Source organism: Artemia franciscana, unplaced genomic scaffold (genome assembly GCF_032884065.1).
Source record: "Artemia franciscana unplaced genomic scaffold, ASM3288406v1 Scaffold_740, whole genome shotgun sequence".
Lineage (NCBI taxonomy): Eukaryota > Metazoa > Arthropoda > Branchiopoda > Anostraca > Artemiidae > Artemia > Artemia franciscana.
Window position 1 is genome coordinate 287331 of NW_027067498.1, and position 21536 is coordinate 308866.

Genomic DNA, 21536 nt, shown 5'->3' on the forward strand with positions numbered 1-21536 from the left:
TATCACAAAATTTTGATCCGATGACTTTGCGAAAATAATGAGCGGGGAGGGGGCCTAGGTGCCCTCCAATTTTTTGGTCTCGTAAAATGAGCACTAGATTTAGCACTAGATTATGCTGAATAAATAGATATCTCAGAATTTTGATCCGTTGACTTTGGGAAAATAATTGGCGTGGGAGGGGGCCTAGGTGCCCTCCAATTTTTTTGGTCACTTGAAAAGGGCACTAGAACTTTTCATTTCTGTTAGAATGAGCCCTATCGCAACATTCTACGACAACTAGGTCGATACGATCACCCCTGGGAAAAAAAACAACAAACTAAGCCTTCTGGGAAAAAATACAAAATTCCACATTTTTGTAGATAGGAGCTTGAAACTTCTACACTAGGGTTCTCTGATACGCTGAATCTGATGGTGTAATTGTCGTTAAGATTCTATGACTTTTAAGGGGTGTTTTCTCCTATTTTCTAAAATTTTCTCAGGCTCGTAACTTTTGATGGGTAAGACTAACAGTTCGTTACCACGAACTGTTTGATAAACTCTTTTACAATCTGCGCAAGCCTATTGTGGTGGCAGATCCAAATTTTTGGGTGGCTGCCTATACAAAATGCTATATTAAAAATATACAATCAGTTTTAGGGATAAAAGGGATAAAGGGGACAACTGTGATCCCAAGGTTGTATACTTGGGACTGAATTTTGTGGGCGTTTTGGGGGCTAAAAATCTTTATGCAGATTTGTGTTTCATGTTGTATATAATTTAAACTAATTAACTATTTCCTATTCAGACATAAAACTCAACAATGTCGCCTATAAGTAAAGGAAGAAAATAAGAGTTTCAATATTAGTCAATTATATTTTGTTTTTACTGTAGTCTGTACTGTTTTGCTCTTATTCATTTATTCTTTTTTTTATATATTGCTAGCAATTTTTCTACGTAACACAGAGATGCCTAAGCATCATTAGCATCCACAATACTAATTCCATTAAAAAGCAGGGTTGTCGACTTCTTGGTTCATGAATGTGTCCCCTGAGTATCCGAAAATGTGTTTTTTTTGTCATTTAATGTGTCAAAAACTAGAGATTTTTTTTGCCAGTTGCATTATTGACCGAAACACCCTTTGTAAACCCCCTTTCATAGCGGCCGGTAACATCAAACATAATGAAAAACGAAAAAAAATCCACATAAACCATTCATATAAAGTGACTAGAGTGCGAAAGGACGAAACTCATATAAACATGTAAATTCCTTACTTTGGAGAAAATCGTTTACTTACGAAATCAATCGAAAAATCCGAATACAAAAAAAAGAAGAAAAATCTTGTAATAAATGACATTATTTTACCAAAGCATATATCCAGCATGGAAATGTTTCGTTTTCTAACATTAACTTACAAAATGTGTCCTATTTTGCCCTTTTGTATCCCAAGCTTCTAAAATATGATTATTTTTAGCCTTTTTATGTCATTGTCTCCCGGCACCTGAGAATATGCCTTTTGGGCATAAAACGGGTCCAATTGGCAACTTTGTCGTATAGGAACATGAGAAAAGTTCTTCTTTCGAATCTAACTTATTTAAGAAGTTCTGACTTTTCAGAACAAGACTTGATTTTGAGATGAAGAATCCATGGTGCTGAGCCAAAAAAAGTTCAACTTGACTCAACAAGCTTTTAATTTAATTTAATGGTTATTTGACAAGTTTTCTATTTCTATACATAAAAATTTCGAAATGTATTTAAATGACTTATGAAAAATATCTAAGAAAAAAGTATTCAAAGACATTTTCAAATGCTTTAAAAAGTGCTTCAATACGTGTTTAAATGCTGGAATTTAGATACACATACAGCACTGTTTCTTGGATTTAGTTTGAGCCATAGCTATCTGGAAGGAAGAGACAATTTACACCATTATCAAAGGAAATTCTCTTTCTCTAAGAAAGGAACGAAAAAAACAAGCGAAAATCTCTTGGCAGTCACAAACACCTGTTAACACCTAAATTAATCTAAAACTAAATTGTATATCAGAAGTTGATTTACAATATGTTTAATTCAACTGCGAGCTTAATTGAGTTTACAGAAATTGGACATGTAAAAATATACACTTCAAGCACTGCTTTCTTGAAATACCGCCTATTAGCCAAAATCCCAAGGGGATAGCAGAGCAACGATATCCCATTGAGAATTTAGTTTATCACAGAGATCAACGATTATAATATAAAAATAAAGCATTCATAGAATTTGGGATTACATTGGGACTACATCATCCTGGACTACATCTTAGTGCAAGAAAGCATCGAGGAAGCATGAGCAGGAGGCGGGGAGCTTAAAAGATTCAATGGCAAATGGGAAGTAATAGTCATATGGGTCGTAGACGAGGAAGCGGTGGTAGATATTTTTCTGGATGCATTTTGAGCCATAGCACTCTGGGACAAGAGGACAGTTTTCACCTTCAGCGGTGCACTCTTCAACGCGGACATTCTGGTCGAATTTGTAATAGCGAGCTTCAACTTTGTTGACGACGACTCTCCATTTTCCATCGGTATTCTTGGCTCTTAGAGGCTGAACATAAGCAGTTGAAGAGGGACACAGGTAGGTTTCTTCTTCAATCTTTTTTAGCCTAGAAATAAGGTTAAAAAAAAAATCAGATTTGGCTTCAACAGAAATACCCTTTTAACACCAATAAAATTTCACTGAAAGATTTCAAAGAAATTTAGTCCCGTATATATTTGCGATGTTAAAGACGTGAAGCCCCTGTCCCTCCCTGCTCTTTTTTCGCCTTAAAATCCTTTAATGATTGTTTTGTAAATTTTGAGATTTCTGTTTGTAGTCTATCTTTTTTTTTAAAGCTAAATTGTGTCTCGTATTTTTAGTCCAAAGACCAAACTTATAATTGCGTTTTATTTGATTTATTTCCTTCTTGTTTTTTGTATTTTAAGTGTTTTCGAAATGTTCGAAAGGTGTTTACAACCTATTTGTCACATGAATTTTATTAGCAAAGAGATAGCACTAAAACAAGATACGATTTCTGACATAAAGCGTATATTTTTTTAGTGCCTATGCAATATCGACAAAGTTGTTTATTCTTACTATGTTCTTGCTAAGAAAATGACTTACTGTAAGGCTCCGTTTAAATCCGCGAGGCGGCTTGTGAGCTGGAGAGTTTGTTTTAATTTGAAAATGCGGGTAAAATAACTGTTTACTTTGGAGGGGAAACAGGAATAAAAATAATAGCCTTAACTATGCTATAGTAGAACACGGCTTATTTTTGTCATTCATCTTAGTACTAAAGTAATACCTTCATTGGTATTCCAGTATCTGTATTGGTTGGTATATCATATCTATATGGGTTGTATATATATAATATATATATATATATATATATATATATATATATATATATATATATATATATATATATATATATATATATATATATATATATATATAAAAAAGTTTGGAAGAATAGAAAGATAAGCCTACAAACCAAGATTAGAATATTGGAAGCTACAGTGATGACAGTGGTCAAATATGGCTCTGAAGCATGGACACTCCGAAAAGCAGATGAAAATTTACTAGATGTTTTCCAGAGAAATTGCCTACGGATTGTTCTGGGTACCCGGCTGACTGACCGTATTTCAAACAGTAGGTTGTACGAAAAGTGTGGTTCAATCCCGCTTTCTGGGGCTATAATGAAAGAAAGGTTGAGATGGCTAGGCCACGTTCTACGGATGAAGGATGACAGATTACCGAAGATTGTCCTTTTTGGCCAACCGTCTGGGGCTACACGGAAAGCAGGTCGTCCTTGTCTGGGTTGGGAGGATGTCATAAATAAGGATTTAAAGGAAATGGGAACTTCCTGGGAGGGTGTAAAGAGGGAGGCTTTAAATAGATTAGGTTGGAGGAGGAGCGTGCGTAGCTGTGTTGGCCTCAGGCGGCTTGGTGCTGCAGTGAGTTATTAGTAGTAGTAGTAGTAGTAGTATATATATATATATATATATATATATTGGCAATATCAATATCAATATTGGTTGGTATAGCAATATTTGGTTTCAAAGGAGGGAGAAGCGTGGTCTCTTCCAATTTTCTTTACGTCATCACTAGGAGACTACCAAGTGAGAGTTAAGCGTCATCTCCATCTTGAAAAGAAAAAACAAGGCCATGGTATCCCTGAAGCAACTATCACATACTAAAAAGGTTCCAAATATCTAACCCTTTACTTATTTTTTTTATTAGTACCTCTTTTTTTTATTAAATTTGGAACAGGTCATCCCAGTTGGGACCCTAATGGTAGCAATTCTCTTCAACCCGCTCCTTCTTTGCTCAACCATGCTACTGTTGAGGCTGCCATCGTTACCAAATTGCAAGTGTTTTTTGTTGCAGCAATGGTTACTAGTTAAGTTATGGGGTAGACTTTTCTTTTCCTCAGAGACCACTACTTTCATAAAGTGAATTATTATTATTATTATTATTATTATTATTTTTATTATTATTATTATTATCATTTTATTTTTATTATAACTTAATAATAACTTTATTCAATATACTTAAAATTTATAATACACTTAAAAATTCAAAGTTGCTGCAGAAAGCTGCTGCAAATAAATTCTTTAAAGACATTTCTTGAGATTATATATTACGGTCACAAGTTTTTGGTACTTATTTGCCGGAAGTACGTGGTAAGGTAGCTTGGGGTATGTGACAAAAAATTAATAATTATGAAAATTTGACAATTTCAACAACCATATTCCGATTTTGTCCTAAAATTAGTGGCTTAAGACATTTTATAATTTTTTATGCAAGACAATTTTGCAAATTTTTTATTTTTTTTTTAAGGAACTGAATTTTTTAACTTAAATGCTAAGAATTACAAAATTTTAAATGAATGGTAGGCTGTTACAGAAATATTAAAATCAGGGATCGTAAGAGGAGGGGACTGAGAATGAATCGCTTGCCTTCTGAATTTTAAAAGAGACTTTCTTTTGACATTTTAAGTTAAAACAAAGCCAAAAAAGACAAAATACATCAAGCAATACTAAGAAATCCCTAACCCCCCTATATTTTTGTGAACTGGTGGCAATATTACACATCACTAAGAGGCTGTAATAATTGGTACACTTGTATGTTAGTGTAGTATGTTAGTGTAGTTGTATGAACTGTAGGATTTAGTGTAGTGTGGATTTAGTTTGCAGTATGGATTTAGTTTGTAGATTTAGTGGATTTAGTTAGCAGTTTGTAGTTTGTGGATTTTGTTTGTAGTATATTAGTGCAGTTGTATGAACTATAGAATTCAGAGGAGAACTACGTCCACGCACGTCCTGCTTGACATAAACGTTAACAACCATGAGCAGTTAAAATTTTGGACATGTTTGAAAATTTTAAATACACTAAATATGCATTTCCAATGAAATTGCCTAAGGGCATTGGGGAAAAAATTATCACAAACTCAAAATTAACTCAAATTTTATAGGAATTACTTACGTTTCAACTGAGTTCTCAGTATTGACTGCTTGATCCTTGTACAGGGCCAAAACTGCGTCATAGTGGTAATCAAGTGCATACTCCAAATCGTAAGTTGGATATTCAGAATCTTCAAGGCACCAAGGTTTTGTTGTGTTCTTTGAGCATGCTGGAATATCGTCATATTTTTTTTCGTATGGTTGAGGGTGGTAGCCATAAGGACGGTTTGGCTCTGGTTCTGCCAAAGCGGCAGCTGCCACACAGAAGATTGCCTGAAAAAATGTATGATGTAATGGTGCTAAAATATGAAGACGCCTATGAAATGAAGGCTTCTAAAAAGGCTGATCAATAATTGTTGGGCTTAGCACCTTTTACTATGAATTGGTTTCTTTCTAAGCGAAATGCCCCAAATATCTACTTATTATTACTTTGACGTATTATTACGTATTATTTACTTTGAAATGATATAGATGATATTAGAACAAATTATAAATTCAAGAACCTTTTGTAATTTGTGTTATTTGGTACCTTAGATTATTTGTTTCATGAGTTCTGAAGATTGAAAATGACACAATTTTGTGCTTTTTAATTTTATACCTTTTTGTATTTTTTCTTTTTTACTTGGTTTCACTTATTCCTCAAAGGCTTTATTTATGTTAAATATCAAAATTTACTCTTCAAGTTTATTAATGCGAAACGCACTAATTACTTTGAATTGGTATATAGGATATTAGAAAAAATACAAATTCGAAAACCCTGGGTTATTTAGGTTTTTATCGCCTAAAATTTATTTTGTTACATGAGTTCTTAAGATTGAAAATGACACAATTTTGTGATCTTGATTCTTATACTAATTGTACGTTAATTTTTTTTTCTATTTTTGTTACCTGTACTCCTCAAAGGCTTTATTTATGCTAGATATTAAAATTTAATATTTAGTTCTTTTGAAATTTTTAGAAATTGCTTTACATATTTTAAACAGCAAAATGCTGTAGTAAAAGATGTACCTTTTTTTAAATCCTAAGGAGTGACAAAGATCATCTGATATTGCCTTCTATGTCACTGGAATAAGGTTACTGACCTGTTTTTTTATTAGCTTAAGGAACATGCCTATCAATTGAATATCGGGCTACTAAAATTCTAACTTTCGATTCTGAGAACTTCACTTTCAATCAAATATACTGGCCGAACCACGCATGATACCGACATTTCGCTAGGTGGGATTTACCGTCTTCCGTCAGAACTTACATTTACGGTATAATAGTATACAATTTATACGCACATACCTTGCAGTAGCTATTTAATGAACTTGGTAAAATAAGACTGACCGACACCTTTTTGGTTATTAGTGAGTAAAATTAAAGCCCAGAGAAGGAGCTTTTCCCTGGAAAGTGGACTGAAACATTCAAGAACCTTGTCGTCTATTCTATATGTTCTAAAATTTTTCATTTAATTTTTTAAAAAGCCTTTTCTACTATGATTGATCGCTAGTGATTTTAGGCTATTATCATTTTATGCTTGTATGTGGAAACACTGTTGACTACAAATTTCCCGGTTGAAATACATGAAAAGGTGTTATTTGACAAATGGAACACCTGGGTTACCATTACAAATTTCAAGCAGCAAATTCTAGTTAGCCTACGTTTTCGTATTTCTGCTTTGAAAATGGTTAATTTGTTTTGTTGTTGTTGGTTTGTTATTTCCTTATGTCTCTCTATCTTTGTTCTTTGGTTTTCAGTTTTCAACTACTCCACACTGTATTGTCCATTTCCTCAGTACTTCTTATGGGAGGCTATAAATAAAGTAAGACTTAAAACACCAAAGACAATGAAGGAGGAATGGGAAAGCCATCCTTGATTTAAAGTCAGGAAATATATTAGTTTTTCACCCCTTACTTCCTTTTTTTAAACATGGCACCTAAAATTTACTAAAAATTTCCAGTTTTTTCTGTTGGCAGTTTTACGTAGACAATTTTACCTGCAAATTTCTGCTAGAGCGCAAATGCGCATCTACTGCTCGAATCAATTCAGTCTCCTTTCGGGAACAAAATGTTAAGATTGTTATTGTTATATCTAGTAACAACAAAATACTTAAATTTGATGCTTTGTCCCAGCCGAGCAGCTGAAACAGACGATAATGTAGTTAAAATATATTTGTTGGTTTAGTTCTCTTTGCTTTGAAAAAAAAATGTCATTTCTCTGAAATTCAGTTTCTTTTTGAAAGTACCAAGGACTTCAAAACAAAAACATTTTTGCCCTCTGATGCTTCTTTGGTCTACTTACGGTTGAAAACAGGATTTCCTGAAAATCTTATTTTTATGTTTCAAATTATAAATTTAAACGGCAAACTATATATGTAAAAATAAGTTGTATGCATGTTTTTTTTTTCTTTGTAAAAAGAGGGTTTGCATATGACGTCATTATAAGTATATAAGGCTTTGTATATGACCTCATTATAAGATGACGTTACAGACCGGGACACAGGGAATATAAATGACGACCGGGACACTCAAAGAGAAATTACAGACAGGGACACCTGGACACAAATGACGACCGGGACAGAGGAAATATAAATGACGACCGGGACACAGGGACACAACTACAACGGGGACGTCGGAAGAGCACAGGGGGGATATATAAATGACGACGGGGACACAGGGAATAGTCGATCAACAATCGCCATCAACAAAGCTCTAGGGCAATCATTAGAAAAATGCTGTATGGATCTGAATGCGGATTGTTTTTCCCATGGAAAATTATATGTTGTATGTTCAAGAGTCGGTTAACCTGACAATCTATTACACAACTACAATGGTGCGTAACTAATACGGCGCGTAATGACTTAGCGCGTGGGGGGGCTTGGAAAAACACGAAGCGCCCCTACCAACTAGTTGTTGGTACACCAACACACCAACAGCTAGTACTAAATATTTGTCTGTGTTGCCACTTTGAATTACGAAAACAAATAAAAAAAACTGATAAGTTAAGTATGGAAACGGTTTTGTCTATAAAGATTCAATCAACAGGAATATACTGCTTCCCGTAGACAACTACACCATCTCTGGAAAGCAGTACTCTTGTAAGCTGCTTGGTGTCATATATTTTTAGCTACTCTTTGCTGATTTTCATCCAAGTTCCATTTTTCAATTTGGTACCCTCTAATACCAGAAACTACATAGAATATTGAGGTCTTTTCATTAGAATTAGAATTTCCGATTTTTCCCTAGTTTTTCGGGATATGCAGTTGTATTTGCTCTTAACTAATTCAAATAATCAGATCCTATTTTCACTGTCCTTGGTAAAAAACGATTCAAATTGGATAGTAAAACGCGATTAAACTATGATGATGCGTTAAAAAAAAATGGTTTACATGAAATATGAATGCCAGGTTACTCCAATCAAGGAGGATGAATTTGTAGCGCAGATCAAAATACATGGTATATGATATATGTATTTGCATTCTTAGTTGACCAAGAAAACATATGGTCTATTGGGGGGCTCTTTTATAGCCTTTTTTATAGAGAAAATCGTTAAAGTCTGATTGTGCATTAAAATAAATTTTGACTTACAAGAAATTTGAAAGCCATGTTACTCCAAGCCCAGAGAATGATTCTGTGGTGCAGGTCAAAATTTATATATACATTTCTATTCTTAGTTGACCATGAAAATAGTTACACCCATTACAGATCTAAGGAACACTTTATTAAAAATATATGGGTTATGTATTTGGGCACAATGAACATTCATGTTGAGCTGGTCAGGGTGGCTGACCTTGGCCTGGAGTTCAGCAGATACTAAAAAAAGAGAATGTTTTATCAGTGGCACTTCGTGAAACTCCGACGGGGCTTATTCCACTGATGGACTAAAATCTTTATCAACAATAACTATTTTAATTGGAAATTCGTAGAAATTAAGATGAATGACTGGGGAGTTGGCAAGAAGTGTAATTTTCATTTTCAACCCTTCCAAAACTCAAAAAACAGCTAATCACACTCCTCATTAAAAATGACGTATGTTTGAAGAGGATAAAGTTAGTTGAAGAGGATAAATATACTTCTCAAGTTTGGATTTTTCCCGCATCTACATTGCCAAGGAGAGCTTAAATCCACTGTGCTACCACAGGATTATCATCTCCCATATAGTTTTTAGAGAAATGATGGTGTCTGTGCGTGTGACTCAAACCACCGTTAACTCAGTTTTGTTCTATTCAGCCCATTTAACTCAACCTTCGTTCGACTCAAAACCCGTTCAAACCAACCATCACTCAATTCAATTCAGATCTAACTCAATCCTGTATAATTCAAACCCCTTATAATTCAACCATCAGTCACCTCAACCCAATTCAGCTGAAACCCCGGCAGAAATGAATGCCCACTAAACTCAAACCCATTTAGTTAGACTGCCAAGTAACACACCCATCATTTTACTCAGCCCTTTTAACTCAAGCCCAATGCAATTCAGCCCCCATTTTTATTCAACCCCTGTTTATTTCATCACTTATTCAAACTGGCCTGAGCAGCGCCAAGTAGAAGCTCCAAATTTGCTTCTCACTTCGCTTGCTGTTTCCAACCTATTTATGCATGTAGGTATATATTTTCAAAAAAAGCCATCAGGCCATAGGAAAAATAAAACAAACAAACAAAATAGAACATAAACATAACAAAACTAATAAGAAAATTACAAATAAATTAAAAAGAAAAAAAAACATTCTGCGATGCCTTAAACATAAAAACGGGCCCAATGCTTGAATAATTTTACAGGATTTAGGCTTTAAGCGAATCAAGCCTTCTAAGGTATTTTGGTAAAGTTATGACGGAAAATTTGTCAAAATCTCATTTAATTAGGACCAACTGAAGGACCAGTTAATGGACATCTTTTTTGGTGGGGCGAACAAAACCCTAATTCTGAGAACCTTGGATAGTTCTGAGAACCTTGGATAATTTCCTTGTAATTCTGAGATCCAGTGACCAGCTAGTGCTGGAAACAAAAGAAAAAGAAGACAAATCTGGGTTTCAATCTCTTTGTCGAAATTGCTAAAATTCAGCTTCATAATTAATTTTACTGTTAAGATGAAAATAAATAGAATGTATCATTAATGATTCACTTGGCAGTTTTTCTAAAGCTTCTTTTTTCCACTTGCAAAGCGGCTTGAAGGTGGAATATACAAGATGGAAATTGTAAAGGCCAAACAAGGGTTTTCGATCAAGAAGTTGTCAGTGGTAGACTGTTTTTGGTTTCGAGCCATTTTCACTCTGATACTAAAATCCCATTTTGGTGCCATATGGTATTTTATGACAGCGTTGTCCCGTGAAATTACAAAAAAAAAGTAAATTTGAGCATTAGGTTTAAAATGACCTCTTATGACCGAGGTATGTTCTGCATTTGTATTGTTCTGTATCTGTATGTTCTGTATATGTTTGTACAACAGGATGTACCTGTTACTGCAAACATAATTCAATTGCATTCGTGCGTGGGCATCCTATGTTGTTTTCACTGTCTTATATAGTATTAAATCAAAAAACAAGTTTTTTTTAACTGCAAGTAAGAAGCGACATTAAAACTTGAAACCAACAGAAATTATTTCGTATATGAAAGGGGTTGTCCCTCCTCAAGTACCTTCTTTTCCCTCTCCGACCCTTCAGTAGAAGAGCCATTGGAACTCAGTTTAGCGTAAAGGTTTGTGGGACGGACGAAAGCCAACTTTCTCCAATATGTTTAGGACTTTGCATGTGTAGAGGTTTAAACAGAAACTAAGCACATTTAACACATTTGACATATGGAACATTTATGTTTGTACATTTGACATAGCATTTTACTATGAGGGGGATTAAAGTTAAAAACGGTGAAATGCACAAAATTTGACATCGCGGTATTTCTTTACATCTCAAAACTTCATAAGTTGGCATGGAAAAGGATTGAGCTTTACTGCCGTATACGGTTCGGAACGTGTGCTATACGGAACCGGTTCCTCACGGCCCAACAGTGCTATTTCATTCCTGAAGTCAAATAATTTTTTTCCTTCGTGGTTTTATCTTATTTTAATTATATAAAATTTGTTTTAATTATTTTATGATTTTTATCAGCTCCATTTTATAATTAAATAAAAAAAACTATTTTTTTTAGCTGAAAGTAAGGAGCGATATTAAAACTTAAAACGAACAGAAATTACTCCGTATATGAAATGGGTTGTTCCCTCCGCAATCCCTCGCTCTTTACGCTAAAGCTTTTAATTGTTTTAAAAAGTAGAAGTGTGGCAAAGAGTCAAACTTTAGCGTAAAGAGCGAGGGATTGCGGAGGGGACAACCCATTTCATATACGGAGTAATTTCTGTTCGTTTTAAGTTTTAATGTCGCTCCTTACTTTCAGCTAAAAAAAATAGTTTTTTTTATTTAATTTCTGAACGTTTTTGAATTAATGCATGTTTGGTTTGGCTCTCAGCACATAAATTATTAAAATGAAATTTGTATATTAATTCTTTTTTTGGCTAAATGGCTTTCTCTTAGTTTTGATCAGACGATTTTGAGAAATAAGGGGTGGAGAAGGAGGCCTAGTTGCCCTCCAATTTTCCGGTTACTTAAAAAGGCAACGGGAACTTTTAATTTTTAACGAACGTTTTTATTAGTAAAAAATATACGTAACTTAAGAATTAACTTACGTAACAAACTTTCATAATCTTATATTTTTATTATGTATACAAGGGGGTTTGTACCCTCGTTAATACCTCGCTCTTTACACTAAATCGTTACACTAATCGTTCTCCTCCTAAATACCTCACTCTTTATGCTAAAGTATTTTTAGAACCCCTCATATGCGTAATAATCTCTGTTCGTTTTAAGTTTCAATGCTACTCCTTCCTTTCATTTGAAAAAACGTTTTCATGTTTATTTTTCATTGTTTTCTTATAGTAATGCTAGAAAATCCTGCGCCCTTTTCATTGAATTTTTCTTTCCCCATGACAGATTCCTCCAAGGAAAGATCCTCCAACGTAGCTCCCTCCCCTCAGCCCCACCCCCAAGCAAAATAAAATCCTCCTGAAAATGTCTGTACACTTCCCAATAACCATTACTATGTGTAAACACTGGTCAAAGTTTGTAACTTGCAGCCCCTCCCCCAGGGATTGTGGGGGAGTAAGTCATCCCCAAAGACATAGTTATTATGGTTTTCGACTATGCTCAATAAAATGGCTATCTCAAAATTTTGATTTGTTGACTTTGGGAAAAAATGAGCGTGGGAGGGGGCCTAGATGCCCTCCAATTTTTCTGGTCACTTAAAAAGGGCACTAGAACTTCTCATTTCCGTTAGAATGAGCCCTCTTGCGACATTCTAGGACCACTTGGTCGATACGATGACCCCTGGGAAAAAAAAACAAAAAACAAACAAACAAACACTCACCCGTGATTTGTCTTCTGGCAAAAAACACAAAATTCCACATTTTTGTAGATAGGAGCTTGAAACTTCTACAGTAGGGTTGTCTGATACGCTGAATCTGATGTTGTCATTTTCGTTAAGATTCTATGACTTTTAGGGGGTGTTTCTCCCTATTTTCTTAAATAAGGCAAATTTTCTCAGGCTCGTAACTTTTGATGGGTAAGACTAAACTTGATGAAACTTATATATATTTAAAATTAGCATTAAAATGTGATTCTTTTGATGTAGCTATTGGTATCAAAATTCAATTTTTTAGAGTTTTGGTTACTATTGAGCCGGGTCGCTCCTTACTACAGTTCGTTACCACGAACTGTTAGACTCAGGTATGAAAGGGTGCCTTAACTAGCTGGTTCTGCCAAATAATTGCTATTCTGCGAGGAAAGTCTTTTTAAGGGCTTTCTTTTTTGTAGGCAAGTTAGTAGTTGGAAAACAAACTATGATTTTAACTACGTACCTTTGACCCTAATAAGAGAACATGATTTTTTTTTTTTCATTATTGTTTAACTGAGTAACAATGAGGTTTTCAAAGGCAAATTCTGAGGGGAGTTTAATTTCAGTCCGACAGTCAAATTTTATATCACCAAATGAAAATCATAGAGCCCTTAATGTCTGGAAAATATTCGATTCCTAAATCTATCGGATCAGAGTTAAAAATTTTAGTAAAAAATTTAAGTTGGGGATATATTTTATTTTATTTAATGATCCATTGAGATATTTACATATAAATTCACTGCATAAAATTGAAATCTTGGTGATTAAGGCTATTTGTCAATTTCATGTTAAGGCCGAATCTTGATAAATCGGAGCCTGCCTCAAGCGGAATAATTTCCCCTGTCGTTTAATATCCGCCTAAGACATGTTTCACATTTTTGGGTGATTGATCAAATATGTCGGGCCTATCACCTTGTTTCGTATGCTTTAGAGCTTTTTCAGAAGAAACATATTATTTTGCTTCAAAAGCCTAGAGACCAAAATACGCGTTGAACGCAATGAGGTTTTTTTTGAAATTAGAGACTGTGTTGTCAATCTGTGTTGTCCGTAGAGTTAGTCGCTTGACAGCAACCATATCAGTTAAAACCAACTGTTCTGTTTGTAGCATTAATTGGGGGGGGGGGGGGGTCATTCTCCCTCCAAGATGTTTTCCCCTCCCCCAGATTTTGAGAGCTACTTTTTGGTATCTTTGTTGAAAAGTTTGTTTTGGTATTTTCATTGAATAGATGAAGAAAATTTAAAAAGACCCCCCTAAATTAAAAATGCATTTTTGCCTCCATCCCTCAATGCCTCTTTATGTACTGACACTGCTGGTGTCTATTGGCTTCTTAGAAATTTTTTGAAAAGTCAACACTTTTTTTAGCCTAATATCTGACTCTGCTGTAGGCTACTACAGAGCCAGAATTCCCACTAGAACCTTTGGCTCTGGCTCATAGAACCTTTTACACTAGTATAACTTAAGATTGCGTTAGGTTATGAAATCATACGGACCGAAGTTTGTCGGTTACGCAGGCAATGTCAGGTCGACTTGAGCTCTATTCGGAATTTTACGTTATATATGTTTATGTACAATAGGGGAAAGTTAGCATACCAGCAACAAAATATAGTTTCGGAATAAGGAATGAATTAATTTTAAAAACATATTAATAAGCTTTTCATAGAAAACAGTCCACACTTGTTGACTTTAATTTGCGCTTTACTTTACTTATAATGATAGTCTCATATACCATAAAATTTTCTTTTTCTATAGAAAAGTTTTGATCTAGAAGTAAGATTTAGATAAATAATTTCTTAGTAAAAACAAACCAATTGTAGCAGTTGAAGCATTTTGATAATCTCCCTAAGGAAGTTCCCTTTCGGGAAAAAATTAGTAATTATGTAGCTACTGATTACTAATTACGTAATTGCTCTTAGTATTACCGAATATTTTGTAACACTCGAACTATTCTAGCATTAAAGCTTATTTTAGAAGCTGATTTCAAACGTTTTTAATTCCACTACAAGTTTCATTTAGGTTTAAAAAACTAAAAGTGTAGCATTGTGCACTGTTGTATTTAGCCAACCAATCAGTGGCGGCAATTTTCCAAAACAAGTCAGATTGGGGTTGGGGCAAAATGTATTTTTGAAAATATAGGGGAGAAGCGAATATATTTTTCAGTATCTTGGGCAAGTGTGTATGGCAATGTTGGTGTTTATGATTTTTTTTTCAATGAAAATACTAAAACAAGATATTTTTCAAATGCAGGGGGCCTAGATTTTTAACATCTAAGGTGGTAAATTGCACCAATAAAGAATAAAGACAAGGAAAAGATATGCACTTGAACCTTAATACTCGTATCAAGACTCCTTATACCTGTTATAGTACCTCTGTTACCTATAAGAGACACAGTTATGTTCATAAAAGAGCCAGGCAGGGCCTGTCACTTCTCCTACTCTGTTTATTAATTTTGGACGGACAGGGGAAACGCCTTTCTTCATGTAATTTTCACCGAATCCACATATTGTTTGTCTTATATGCTAATGATATTCTCAACTCGGTTGAGCTGATCTCTAGAATCATTTTCCATTTATTTGATGTACACTACAATCTTGGCCTAGAATTCAAGTCATAGAAAACTAAGAAGGTTTTTTTTTTTTTTAATTGTTATGGTGATTACTCATCACATCCTGTTTCCCTTGCTACTTTGGTCATTAAGACCCTTAAACCGTATCTCATACTCGGATTGGCACCTCTATTCGCCACACTCACAGTCTTCTGATCCCTCATTTTTCTATACGAAAATTTGCCTCCTTATCTTTGATTTTTCCAAATAAACTTCATTTCTACCGTTTTTACGTCGCCAGTCTTGGTAACATTGTCACGCTGCCCCATCTTTTTGTTTGTTGGACCTTTCTGGAAGATAATCCGTTCCTTCTTCTTCCGTTTTGCCAAATATCTGCTTCACATTTTTTGATTCTAGGCGTTTACCCCACGGAAAATCCCCCCAAAGAAAATACCATCCTGGACAATACTCCCCCCCCTGGAAAATACCCCGGAAAAAGTCCCCCTGGAAGATTCGTATTTGGACATCCCCTTCCCTCAGAAAATACCCCCGCACTGCAGCAGGCTGGCCTCCAGTCACTTCTGACTAATAAAAAGGATTAGAAATCTCAATTTTCGATCTGATGAGCATCCTCAGAAGTTTATGTGACCATGAACTGTAAGCGTGGATGAGTAAGGGGCAGTTTCCATCCTATAGGAAATAAATTCTGCTCATTTTGGGGTTTAAGGTTACTCTTTACTTTCATAATAACAACGTATGCTGTAATTCCCAGAAATAATCAGGAAGTAGATATAATTTTTAAAGTATTTTAAAGTTTCTTTTGTAAAGTCTCCCCCCCAAAAAAATCCTGGTTACGGCCCTGGGAATTGTACATCAATTTCTACCTTCACCCTCCCCTCGTCTCTCCCTTAGAACAAATTTTGGATTTATCCGATGGTTCAATGAGAGCTGGGATATTTTGGCATTACAATGCATTGTTTGAGGTATCTTCATCCCTCCCTAACTAAAAAACTATCAGAGAACCTCATTTTAAAAGTTTAAATACCTTTTTGAGTTGCATAATTTGTAATATGCAGCAAATGACCGTAAAAAGAAAAATGCCAAGACCCCCATGGTTTAGAACCCTTAGTTATTTTATCTATAATTTGTTAACTTTTTTTTCTTGTTCAATATTAATTTATTAGTGTTGCTGTAGCTGCTAAAAGTGAAATTGTTTTTGCTTTCTTTTATCTCTTTTTTATGCCCGGTCCTTTTGCTTGTTTTTGTAGACGGGATTTCCATTAACTGAAACTAAATTTAATGCTCGAAAAAGTTTTAAGTAGTTTCTACAAATATCTTAGGAAAAAAGAATTCAAAGAATTCTTTAAATGCTCTTTCCTTTATATTCGAACTTAACTATATAAGTTTAAATGCTATTACAATACTTTTTCTGTATGCAAGCTTAAAGAAAGAGCCAGGAGCTCACGTGGCACTTGTGACGAGGTCGGAGCCTAAGATTAGACTCAGTACAAGAGTTATCGATTTGATCGTACCAGCACGTCGAGAACCTAGCACGTCAAGAGGGATATTTCCAAATTCTTTGGTTTTATCAATTTCTCAATAATTTTCACATGGAAGTTCACTGATTTTCACTCAGTTCATCCATTTTCCTTTCTCCTTTTTTCAAAGTAGTTCACCACCCCTCCTTGGAAGCCATGCGTATTTGTATGCTTATCAAATTTTGTTCAAAAGATAAGGTTTTTTGTCCAGCTTTAGATTTTATCTTTTTTAGATTATTTTCTAATAAAATCCTTCATAAGCCAGAGCCCACCAGACTCGACCTTTTCATCTACCAGATACATTTCACTCAGGTTATAGCTATTAAAAGACAAAAGCCAAGAGCTGATATGGTACTTGTGACGAGGTCGGAAGAGCCAAGAGCTAGGAGCTATTATGGCACTTTTAACGAAGTCGGAAGAGGCAAGAGCTCATATGGCACTTGTGACGGGGTTGGAACCTAAAATTAGACTCGGTACTAGAGTTATCGATTTTGCTGTTCTTTGTTTATTGGCAATTATTAAAAAGATAAACTTGCAAATACAGTGTTCCTGTAGTCTATTCTTTTTTTATTGTTTCATTGTTGTATTCTTGTCGAATTTTTCTCTTTGATGTTTTATCTTTTTTAGCACATTTGGAAAAGTGATGAAAAACTTTCAGAAATTAGATTGAAAAAACAGTCCTTTTTAACTGAAAGTAAGGAGCGACATTAAAACTTAACCGAACAGAAATCATTCCGTATATGAAAAGGGCTTTCCCCTCCTTAACATTTCGCCCTTTACGTTAAAGTTTTATTGTTTTAAAAAGTAGAGTTGTGACAAAGTCAAACTTTAGCGTATCAAACTTCCATATACAGAATAATTTATGTTCGTTTTAAGTTTTAATGTCACTCCTTATTTTCAGTTAAAAAATCTTGTTTCTTCTTATTTAATTTTGGATTTTAAAATGTCCAAAGAGCATCCCTCACTACCGTTTCCAAGATCTTATCCCAATAACTGTATAAAACGGAATTCTTCATTTAAATTTAACTCAAAAAGTCCTCCCCGGCGGGGAATCGAACCCCGGTCTCCCGCGTGACAGGCGGGGATACTGACCACTATACTACCGAGGACATGATTGTGAAACGCATATTATAATTAATAACGAATTCTTATCTATAGGTATTTTAAGTGAACTCAAGCGACAAGACTGACGAAAATTTCTTATCCGTATACAACATTCAGTGGCAGCACTCAAGGATATACAAAAAAAAGAAGAAAAAATGGTAAAATTCTAGTTAATTGACTTCTTACTATCTTGGAAAGGGTTTAAGTTAGGAAAATGAAACTTTAAGGGATGGGTCTACAGGCTAAAGTATGTCCTGGGAAGGTGTTTTAAATTACCCACCTCCAATCCTTATCCCTCTTGAGGGCCCTAAAATTTGCCTACATGACAGATCTTTTACCTATCGAAATTTTGACAAAGCCACATTTCACCTGAAATTTCAGTTACTAGTTGATTTTTCTCTGCCTTTTTCTGAAGATGCAATTCCTGTTATTTGAATAGAATTTTGAGCCATATCAATGTTGTTTTTTTTTCAAAATTTAGAAAATGTATTTGCATATCTTTAAAATCTTATAAAATGGAATTGAGCAATTGTTATGAAGCTGAAAACAATTTTGTTGTACTTCAATTAAGCAGAAGATCTATTTTGCAAGGCTCCACTTTTATAACACACAAGTTTTAAAAGGTCATCAAAGGTCAGGGCCCTCTAGAGGGAGAAGAGTTAGAGGTAGTTGCCTCAAAATACCTTCCCGGGACATACATTAAAAGTTTCCTAACCCTTTCAAACCTAAACCCTTTCTGAGATAGCAAGAAGTCAATTAATTAGAATTTTACAAAAAAAAAATATATATATAGAAGGGAATCGAAATTTTTCGATTCTTTCTTTAATGAAGATACAAAAATAAATATATTTTCTCGAAGCCTAGAGTTGGGGCTTTTTTTTAACAAAAATGCCCAAAAGAAGAGATTATTTCTAAAATATGGAGGAGGCGTAAATTACCTGCTCTCAAGATTTCCGAGTTTTCAAGATTTCTGTTTCCCCACTCCGCCCTCCAATGTTCCCTAATCAGATCCAAATTGAAAATGAAGCATCTGAGACAAGAGATCTTTCTATATATCAAGTTTCATAAAAATCCGATCTCCTATTCGTAAGATAAATATACCTCATTTTTTAAATTTTCCTTCCCTCCAGCCCCCCCAGATGGTTAAACCTGGAAAAAGACTGTTATCAATTCAATTTGTGCGGATCCCTGACACACCTACCAATTTTCATGGTCCTAGCACGTCCAGAAGCACCGAACTCGCCAAAACACTGGAAATCCCCCAACTCCCCCAAAGAGAGTGGATCCGGTCAGGTTATCTGAAAAACGTATCTAGGACTTGTTCTTTTTCTTCCCACCAAGTTTCATTCCGATATCTCCACTATAAACATTTTCCGAGATTTCCTGTTTCCCCCTCCATCTCCCACCAATGTTGCTAGATCTGATTGGGATTTCAAATAAAAGTTCTTAGACACGAGGTCCTTCTAAATATCAAATTTCAATACGATCCAATCACCCGTTCGTAAGTTAAAAATCCCAAATTTTTTCTAATTTTTTAATTAACCATCCCTCCACCCTAGATGGTCGAATAGGGGAAGAAACTATTTCTACTTTAATCCGGTCTAATCCCCGATATGCCTGCCAACTTTCATCGTCCTAGCTTATCTGGAATTAGTCGAACTAGCAATACCGGGACCGACAGACCGACCGACCGACGGACGGACAGAAATTGCGATTGCTATATGGCACTTGGCCGACGGGCAAGTGCCATAAAAAGAAAAAAAAACAGCTATCAAAGATTAGAAGTACTTGGTGAGACCTAAATGAATTCAAAACTAAACGCTATATAAGAAATTGATATTCACTATTTTTAATCGACTGCGAGATTGATTGAGGTTCACAAAAATTAGACATATAAAAATATACACTTTAAGCACTGCTTTCTTGAAATACCGCCAATTAACCAAAATCCCAAGGGGATAGCAGAGAAATGATATCCCATTGAGAATTTAGTCTATCACAGAGATCATAATTTACACGATTTTAATAAAAAAATAAAGTATACGTAGAATTAGGGGCTATGTCTGAGTTTAATGCAGGAAAGCTTCGAGCAGGCAAGAGCAAGAAGCAGGAAGCTTGAAAGACTCAATAGCAAATGGGAAGTATTGATCATATGGATCGTAGACGAGAAAACGGTGGTAGATATTCTTCTGAAGGCACCTTGAGCCATAGCAGGGTGGCACTAGGGGGCAGTTTTCACCCTCAGCAGTGCATTCTTCAACACGGACATTCTGGTCAAACTTGTAATAGCGAGCTTCAACTTTGTTGACAATGACTCTCCATTTGCCTTCGGTGTTAATGGCACGAAGAGGTAGGACGTAAGCGGTGGCAGAGGGACAGAGGTAGGTCTCTTCTTCAACGCTCTTCAATCTATAAGAAATTTCTTTTTACTAAAACTGAATAATTGGAGACATTTATTTAAATAGTCTGTTATTGTGCATAGAAGTAATAGATTCGTTGATTCTAAGTAAGCCAGGCTTCATTTTATGCACTTCCTTGTACTCTAATTTATCTGTGAATTTTCTTGAAATTGGCATACTACCATGTTCAGGTGAGAAAAAAAAATTTAAATAGGTCACGACGTAAATTCATTTAAGGTCTTAATTTTGTGAATAAGATTTTTTATGTGAATGACAGAAATACTTGAAGTAGTTATGATGAATTTTGCTAAAGACGAGTGTTTGTCCTAAATATTTTGAAAAGCACATTACAATATAATTTCATTGTTGAAAATATAGAATAATTTGTCAACATTATTATACAAAAAGTTTTGCCGAATAAAATATAAAAACAAAAGTTATTTTTGAAAAAGAGGTTAGAAAAAATATCCTTCGTTTCACCGAGCGAAACTCGTTTCCCATGTACTTCTTTTTACGTATGGATAAGTTCAGTTCAATTAAAAGAGGTCACGTTACTCGAGACTAGTATAAACAGCTGGATAATTTTATAATATATGTGTAGACTATGATACTTTGGGCTAGATTAAGGGGACATTGAGCACACTTTCTAGTTGTTTTATTGCAAATCATATGACATGAGAGGTAAAGAAAGCTTTTTTATGCAATATTTTTCTCCGGGTTTTGGCAGAAAAGAAGAGGCATTAGTACTGACAAGGGTGAGATAAGTCACTTTTCACTTTTATTAAATTTACACGACGTTAAGAAAAAAGAGAAAAGCCAGAGGAGCAATTTTAACCATTATTTTTCATTTACTCCACATTTGCTCCACATGAAGATGCTAAGGTTCTTTTTAACGTTAATTTTACTTTGAACCAGCTATACAATGCAAAAAGGATGAAACACCAATTCTACTACATTTTTTAAAATCTCTACATGTTCTGGGGAGATTAAAGAAAGATCTGTTCCTTACAGCACGAGTTGATACGCTATGCCTACTTGGAGTTGACTTCTTTTCTAATCTTTCACAGATTGAGCATCTCAGTA

General features: G+C 34.8%; 2 protein-coding genes and 1 non-coding gene across 3 annotated transcripts; all 3 read right to left on the bottom strand.

Annotated features, from left to right (window-relative positions):
• Nucleotides 1–2023: 2023 nt before the first annotated feature.
• LOC136043581 (neurotrophin 1-like) lies at nt 2024–9118 on the bottom strand. Its single transcript, XM_065728489.1, has 3 exons — nt 9020–9118; nt 5473–5723; nt 2024–2611 (listed from the first exon to the last, which is right to left on the bottom strand). The coding sequence occupies exons 1-3, from the start codon at nt 9035–9037 to the stop codon at nt 2272–2274; spliced, it is 609 nt and encodes a 202-aa protein (XP_065584561.1). The 5' UTR covers nt 9038–9118; the 3' UTR covers nt 2024–2271.
• An 8869-nt stretch (nt 9119–17987) lies between these two features.
• Trnad-guc (transfer RNA aspartic acid (anticodon GUC)) lies at nt 17988–18059 on the bottom strand. The gene has a single exon. It is a non-coding gene; the product is annotated as a tRNA-Asp (tRNA).
• A 2064-nt stretch (nt 18060–20123) lies between these two features.
• Nucleotides 20124–20463, bottom strand: LOC136043584 (neurotrophin 1-like; the record flags this gene model as incomplete). Its single annotated transcript, XM_065728494.1, has 1 exon — nt 20124–20463. A coding segment is annotated over one exon (340 nt), but the record flags the coding sequence as incomplete, so codon positions are not given.
• Between the last annotated feature and the right edge of the window lie 1073 nt (nt 20464–21536).